Genomic DNA, 8,742 nt, shown 5'->3' with positions numbered 1-8,742 from the left:
TTTACATACATAAGAGACGCCTTTATAATTTCCAAATAGATCTGGATGTAATTGTTAACTTCAATAATTTTACTGACAACATGAATAATTCAACAAGAGGCATGTAGGGCCTGACCCGTCATCTGAGAAGTATGGTAACAGTTTGTTGTAGGGCCTGAACCGTCATCTGAGAAGTATGGTAACAGTTTGTTGTTGTGATGAGACGAACAATAACACCCCTTAATTCAGTAAGAAACAAGAGACCAATAGGGCCTGCATATCCTTCCTGGATATTTCAGTAAGAAACAAGAGACCAATAGGGCCTGCATATCCTTCCTGGATATTTCAGTAATCAAGGTAAATTATTTATCATTGAACATAAAACTTGGAGTGCAGCACTTAACCCCCTAGGGCAATCCTGATTTCTTATGTGTACTTATTTCTTCATGCTTTTAGGGTGGGGATCTCAACTGTTTCCATGTTGTGACAGAGAGACTAACACCCCAGGGGTGGGGCCATACCGGTGAGACAATTCTGATAGGATGATTGTGTTTGTCTCCTCATCCTGGGCAAGCATATGGTTATCACATGGGAATTTAAACCATTTTGAAGTTACAGTATTACCATTTCTCACCCATTCAGTACTTCTGAGCAATAGCGATATGGATGATGGGCCACTGTAGTTTACCGCCCCCCCCCCCCCCCCCCCCCCCCCCCGGCCCCTGAGAAGGTTGCCTTTTTCCTTTTTCACTCCTCCTTATATTTTTCTAGCAATTAGATTGTCAGATTACTAGTAACTGCCTCATGCTCAAGTGATGACTTTTGATCAAACCTTAATAAAAAAAATCCAAAATTCTGCATTTTCACTTTCCAAGAAATTGAAATATAAATCATCAAATGTTAAGGTGCATGTTTGGTGTTAATTGTTTACCAATAAAAACAAAATGAGTGGATCTCTCGCAGATATTACCAACACTAACCTGTAACCACTAGTCAAGTAGGACATTTGACCATTTAACAAAGACTGATGACCACCAAAACTTGCTCAGTACTTCTCAAGAACTAGGAATAGCAAGAATGCTTACAGATGACAGACAGACGATGGACCACAGACAAAAGGGAATTTGAACTGCCAACCATTTGATGATGGTAGGCAAAAAATGTAATGCTCCCATATTGACGGTAATCTTATGTTAGACCTTGCTAACCTATTTATTAATATTTTTTCCAAATTTTTACATCGTTTTACAACATGACATCAACCGGACATACAAACTTTACCATACAACATTAGTACATTTAACAATGATATCACCTAGAGAAATGGAAGGGTAGAGGTTTGTTACAGAATCCACAGCCTTGAAGAATACCTAGAGAAATGGAAAGGTAGAGGTTTGTTACAGAAACCACAGCCTTGAAGAATACCTAGAGAAATGGAAGGGTAGAGGTTTGTTACAGAATCCACAGCCTGAATTTCACTATCATTAATCAGTGAACACCAATCCTAACCTACAGCACATCTGATGAAACAACAACATATGTTAGTTTAGTACAACTGATTTGTCCATATTTCAGGTTTAGAAATGGGCTCGGAACCTTAGTCTAATGAGACTACAAAAAAGATTATTGAAATTTTTTACCCATTTTTACAGCTTTCTGATAACTGACCCTAGCCATTGACCTCTGCCCTTAACACAGTATATGAAGATAATTGCACTGTTGGAGTACTTAACATGCCCAAATATCATGGCTCTAGACCCTTTTTGACTCATGTGACCTTCAAAATAGGTCAGTCATTTACATGATTAAACTTCAAAGTAACTACTGTCCAAATACCAGGTCTCAGACTTTCAGATTTCAAAAGGAAGTAATTTAAAGATCAAGAAAATGTCCTTCAGACATGAATGCCCCTGTGCTCAACCAAAGACGTGTCATTGTTTTACAAATGTCTATGAACAGAGAAAGTGACATGACATTGGCCTTTACAGTCCTGGAGTAGGAATCCATGTAAGTATTACTGTGTACCTGGAAACTTTCATCCAGACACATTTTTGTCTTTTGCTGGTAAAATCCATCATTATACAATTGTTTCATGGCTATTTGGGAAACAGTCAAAACTATCATCCCGAGGTAGGGGGGAGCCATGGGGAACTGTTTGCCCGAGGCCGCTAGGCCAAGGGCAAACAGTTCCACAGGGCTTCCCCCTACCGAGGGATGATAGTTTTGACTGTTCCCCTAATAACCATGAAACAATTGTTTTATTACCAAATAAATATTAGTATCAATTCTGCATGCAATGTTGCCATTGCTTCAACACTGAGTCGCTGTCACCGAAACGCTTGAAGGGGGCTCTCGAGGGGAGATTTCTGCGCATCGAGTTCGCGCTGGGTAACAGTTCGCTCTGACCGGGAAAACAGATTTGACTGTTTCACCCCTTCAGTCGAAATTGGACAAAAAGCCATAAACAGTCAAAAATGTCTAATTATAATTTATATAGACTATTGGGTAATAACATTTATTGTTAATTTTGCCTTAACATTTGATAACTATTTTTTTATATCGCTTATCACCATTTTTTTGCACTGTAATGATAAGTTAGGTTTTATTAGGGAGGGCGAAAAAGGCAAGAGAAATTAAAAGGGGCAAAATTTCCTGATACACAGCATGTTGCTAGAGTGATGTCAATGAATTGGTTTAACATGTATAATTACAATGACCTTGGCCTTGACCTTAGAAAAGACAATCTCATTCAAGGTATTCTCTCGACCTTTATATAATATTTTATCAATATTATTTTTATTAAAATAGGTCGCTACTGACGGAATGGACATGACAGGACATTAGTAACAAAACCTATCCAGGCATACGAACAAAGATCACTACATCACACGCTGATTACTACATAGTTCGTGTAATAGTTGATTTCATAAAAGGTTATATATTGATTTCATTTACACGTACATGAAACAGGACCGTCACTTTTACACAAGGTATATGGTTGAAATACTCATGACAATAATACTATGACATAACAAATTGTGCAATTACAATGGAATAATAGGACTGACAGTAGAACTTAGACACTATTAAAGCCTGAAGTTATATCATATACAGAAAGTTCTCCAACCGAGCAATTAAAACACCATCCATGTACCTTAGAATTTCTTCATTGCCAATATAAACCACATTCATGATATATAATCAACATGTAATTTTGAAACAGAAAAAGTGTCAATAAATGCCTCCATATTAAACATATACTTGGTTTAACCCTTTCTCCACTGTAGACCATAATGGGCTCATCCAGATCAATGTACGGTAGAGTCCACTAAAGTTATCTAGGGGTGAAAGTGTTAAGACAAGTCTTGTTTATCCATTAATTCAATTGTACCACTGTCAGACAAATGTTTGGAAGAGTTTGGTCTTTTTCTGAGTTAAATCATTTTCCCAAGTTATCTAGCTATCCAACAAACAGCTAATTTTTCATGGATGTACAGCTAAAATAATTATTTCCGAGTCCTGACTCCCTCTAATTAATGCTTACTTCATTATAATAGTTTTTCCTAATAAAATAATATAACACATTGTTTTTATCATCCACACTACAACAATAAGATAAGTACGCCTACTTATGCTTTTCTGAACACATACTAATGTTTGAATGTTCAATTTCAAACTTTTAATCTCAGGATTGAACACAATAATTTCCTTATATTATTTCCTAATATCAGAAATGTATCATACATCTTCAACATTTTGATGCGGTTGATACATGACTTTACTTAATGAAAGAGTTAGCAAATATTGACCTAGGGCAGGCCAATACAAAAATGCTCAATTTGTTGTATTATCATCATTTATATTTTTCACAATAACTTGTCATAAATTATTCAGACAAAAAATTGTCTAAAAATATTATTCACTGTGTGAAAATCGTTGGATCCTCCTCTTTCCTTAAGAAATCAATTTAGTGGGGTCAACTGTTATAGTTCTATTATGTATCATGAGTATTCACAAACACAATGACTTAAGTCATTACTACTGATATAAGTATTATATGATGCTGCTTGCATTACTGTTGCCTTTGAGGACATGGCTTTAACAAAACTCTGTTTTACCCTCCCCTTTCAGCTATACACTGTGTTCCCATCAAAGCTATACACTGGTGTTCCCATCAAAGAATTCTTTTAATACTGATTACATTGTAACTTCAACATTGAAATAATAGGTTAATGTCTGCTATCCATACCTTCCTATGTAAATACTGGTTTAAATGTTGATAATCTAATGTTCAATAGACAGCATCATTTGTATGACTGCCTGTTTTAAAACACAGAATGAATTGCTCACAAAATAATGCCACTAGTACATATTCTATCCTTATATAATACCTGTCGACCCTTTTGCAAGCTTAAATTACCTATAAATATAATGACAACTTTTAAAAATTGGCAAACATGGCTTAAGATAAAAATGACATATTTTGTCAGGTTGCAAATAAAAACAAAAATCAACTGTACTAAAACCTCCCAGGCACTAAATCAGCTTTCTATAGATACATTGTACATGGTCTTTTGATTCCTGAAGCACTTTTTCACTCATAGCTACATTGTTTACGCTGTGAAGGTAGTCACTGTAGCTACCAACAAAACCTCAATAAATGACTATATTTAACAGGTATAGATCCCTACTTTATCACCACTGGAAACATAGTAGTTGTTTACCCCTTCTCTGTCTGTTTGGACACTGTACCAACATTGTATGGCGAGAGTTACTTCCCTTGTCTTCTGCCACAGTGAGAAGCAGGTAATGCGTTTGACTAAGTGAGTCATATATGTAACAGAAGTCATTATTATTTCAATGCCTCTGCTAGGAGTTGAATCTGAGACCTCTAGCTTACTGGTCTTATGCTCTACCGAATGAGCTAAAAAAAAGTTCTCCCTAGCCGAGTCGATAGGAAGCTGTTAGTATTTTACCAGGGTGACATACTCCCCCTCCAGGAAAGAACTCGTACCATGTTTCCCAGGGGTCAAAGCGATTCCTTTGCAAGTATCAGCGAGTATTTAATGACATCTGTTACATATATTTAGCCATTTATATTCACGGTGAGAATTGGACAAGTGAAGACACCACCAGTACATAACATTGTCGGTGGCAAAGAAAGCTGCAGATGGGTCGGTGAAACTACTGAATGATTTACAAGTTCCAAAATACCTATCCAATAATATATCACATTTTCAGACTAAGCAAGTTACTGTGAATGGATTATATAAACAGTGTGTCCTAATATTCTTACAACACTGAGGCAAAGAAAGATTATTATAAACAATTACGCTAGAGACAATACGGCCTTGAATTTCTCACCTGGCTATTTCAGTGGTGAACCTTTTATGTTGAAATCTGTCTGTAATTTGGGAGAAGAAACCGAGGAATGTTATTCTCTTGTTTAGTAGAGCTGTTGGTCCTTACGGCAGATTGGGAGATATTGTTGAATGCAAACACTGACAGACAACTGACAACGTTGACAGAATACAACTGACTGACAACAGACAACTGCCAACTGACTGACAACAGACAAAGCACCACAACATAAGTTCACCTTGAAGATTGGTATCTTTACATACATAATCATTGGAAATTTCAATACCAAATATGAAAATATCGATACCAAATTTTAAGCTGGTGCTTTCTCAATTTTAAGTATTTTTTTCCCCTTGAAATTATCACCCTTGTTCAAATTTGAATTTTGCTCAATAATGAATCTTTCTTCACATCAAATGTACAAAAGAATAAGAGAAAAAGTTTGAACTAAAGTTAGAGACATAGTGCTTAAAAACCATTAAAAAGTCTTGAGGAAGTACATCTTAAGGGGTATTTTCTTCTTTAGAAATCACTTTCCTTATCAGGTGTATGTCTTCTTCTCATGCAAAGGGCAATTTAGTCTAGACACTTGCTGATAAAGTCAAGAAATCGCTTTGCGTATTGTTCTGGTTTGACGGTGGAGATTTCCGCCCCAGCTCCATGCTTCATGGTCTTTGCAGCCTGCGCGGTCCTCTTCTTCACTCCGTACTTAGTCAAAATGTCTATCATTGCTAAAAAGTATATCTCCTTCTTGGGTGCATCTATTTAAGAAAAAAATATGAAATGTTTAATTATTTATGACATTTGTAACTGATTTTACAATATTTATATATAATTACTACCATTCAGATTTGATATAAAATGAATGTTGTTAGTTGTATGTATTTTTCATCGAATCTTTTGTTTTCCGTCAATTTCCACTTCCAATCAAACCAAAATTTGTTCTTTCCAACAATAGCTTTAGTTATAATTATAGCCATTACGTATAGTTGGTTGGCAGTTAATTTACCGTTGATCTAGAGGTAAAGGTCACAATGATCAAACTACAGTACCCTGCACACATGTGGGCACTCATTTGACCTTTGACCTAGAGATAAACTACAGTACCTTGCAAACTTGTGGATAGTGTAGGTTCAATCTATGTTTCATCAAGACATCTTTCATGGTTTAAATGTTAAATTATACTATTACCTGACCCTTGACCTTTGAATTATATATTCACCATACAGTCCCACACTATAGATCTATTATAATTTAGTTTTCAAGCTTTTATTGATTTTCCTGATCTTTTATTTGTATTGTATACCAAATCTCTCCAGGTTACTGTCCAGTAATACTGCTCACTGACCTACCCTCCCTACTCTTTATACCAAATCTCTCCAGGTTACTGTCCATTAATACTGCTCACTGACCTACCCTCCCTACTCTTTATACCAAGTCTCTCCAGGTTACTGTCCAGTAATACTGCTCACTGACTTACCCTCCCTGCTCTTTATACCAACTATCTCCAGGTTACTGTCCATTAATACTGCTCACTGACTTACCCTCCCTAACCTTTATACCAAATCTCTCCAGGGGACTGTCCAGTAATACGGCTCACTGACTTACCCTCCCTGCTCTTTATACCAACTATCTCCAGGTTACTGTCCCTTAATACTGCTCACTGACTTACCCTCCCTGCTCTTTATACCCAATCTCTCCAGGTTACTGTCCAGTAATACTGCTCACTGACTTACCCTCCCTGCTCTTTATACCAAATATCTCCAGGTTACTGTCCATTAATACTGCTCAATGACTTACCCTCCCTAACCTTTATACCAAATCTCTCCAGGGGACTGTCCAGTAATACTGCTCACTGACTTACCCTCCCTGCTCTTTATACCAAATATCTCCAGGTTACTGTCCATTAATACTGCTCACTGACCTACCCTCCCTACTCTTTATACCAAATCTCTCCAGGTTACTGTCCAGTTCTCCTGCAAATGGGGGCGTGACCAAAGGTTGGGGACTATCTGGTGGAGTTGGCACGCCTCCATAATCATACTCGTCATCCTCTAAAATCCCATTCTCTGTATCATTTTCATCCTCTTCTTCCTCCTCTGGTTCCTCCTGTACAAGAGCCTCTGTGGCCTCACGGTCGGCTCGCTCACAGTCGTTGATTCCCACAATAAGACTGTAGTCCATCAGATGGAGGCTGGCCAGGAACTGTGGACAGAACCAGATATGATAATAATAAAAGTGATAATTCAAGTTTCTTGTATTATATACTGCTTTATCACAACCTATGCCATAGGTCATCTCAAAGCGGTTCACGACCTATTATTTGTGGTTATAGGGCCTATACAACCAGCCAATATCTTTCTCAACTCCCTGGGGATCGTATAGCCAGAGCTGCCGGTTAGGTGCTCAGAGCTAGCATTCAACAATTCTGGCACTGCCCAACCACATACTCATTTACAACTGAGAAGACTAGAACAAGCGGAGTAAAGTATCTTGTTCAAAGATACAACACAGTGCAGTGACTTGAACCTGCAACTCATCGGTCACGAGCCTGGCGTCTTACCACTAGACTAACTTGCCCCCTATAATAACTAACCTTATACTCTAGTGGGTGATGGTGTGGGGTGTGTGATGTGGGTGGGGTGTGGGTTGTGTGATGGTGTGGGGTGTGTGATGGTGTGGGGTATGTGATGGTGTGGAGTGTGTGAAGGGGTGGGATGTGGGATGGGGTGGGGGGTGGGTTGTGTGGTGGTGTAGGTTGTGTAACGGTGTGTGATGGTGTTGGTTGTGTGATGGAGCAGGGTATGGGCTGTGCGATGGAGTAGGGTATTGGTTGTGTGATGGAGCAGGGTGTGTGTTGTGTGATGGAGTAGGGTATTGGTTGTGTGATGGAATGGGGGGTGGGTTGTGTGGTGGAATGGGGGGTGGGTTGTGTGGTGGGGGGGGGTGGTGTGGGGTGTGTTATGGTGTGGGGTGTGATGGTGTGGGTTGGGGTGGGGTGTGTGATGGTGTGGGGTGTGGGTTGTGTGATGGTGTGGGTTGTGTGATGGAGTGGGATGTGGGTTGTGTGATGGTGTAGGTTGTGTAATGGTGTGTGATGGTGTGGAGTGTGTGAAGGAGTGGGATGTGGGTTGTGTGATGGTGTGGGTTGTGTGATGGTGTGTGTTGTGTGATGGTGTGTGATGGTGTGTGTTGTGTGATGGTGTGGGTTGTGTGATGGAGTAGGGTGTGGGTTGTGTGATGGACTGGGGTGTGTGATGGTGTGGGTTGTGTGATGGAGTAGGGTATGGGTTGTGTGATGGAGTGGGGTGTGTGATGGTGTGGGTTGTGTGATGGAGTAGGGTGTGGGTTGTGTGATGGAGTGGGGTGTGTGATGGTGTGGGTTGTGTGATGGAGTAGGGT

General features: G+C 39.0%; 1 protein-coding gene across 1 annotated transcript in view; it reads right to left on the bottom strand.

Moving 5' to 3' along the window:
• Positions 1–2,479: 2,479 nt before the first annotated feature.
• Positions 2,480–8,742, bottom strand: part of LOC110465928 (phosphatidylinositol 5-phosphate 4-kinase type-2 beta-like) — an 18,729-nt gene continuing 12,466 nt past the window's right edge. Inside the window, exons 8-9 of the mRNA XM_021522106.1 lie at positions 7,269–7,545; positions 2,480–6,101 (exon numbers count right to left, since the gene is read on the bottom strand). Of these exons, the coding sequence (XP_021377781.1) occupies positions 5,917–6,101; positions 7,269–7,545 (462 nt within the window). The 3' untranslated portion in view covers positions 2,480–5,916. The remainder of the gene's footprint in view (positions 6,102–7,268; positions 7,546–8,742) is intronic.

The sequence above is a fragment of the Mizuhopecten yessoensis genome, unplaced genomic scaffold (genome assembly GCF_002113885.1).
Source record: "Mizuhopecten yessoensis strain PY_sf001 unplaced genomic scaffold, ASM211388v2 scaffold11107, whole genome shotgun sequence".
Taxonomy (NCBI): domain Eukaryota; kingdom Metazoa; phylum Mollusca; class Bivalvia; order Pectinida; family Pectinidae; genus Mizuhopecten; species Mizuhopecten yessoensis.
This window is presented reverse-complemented; position numbering and strand designations above follow the sequence as displayed.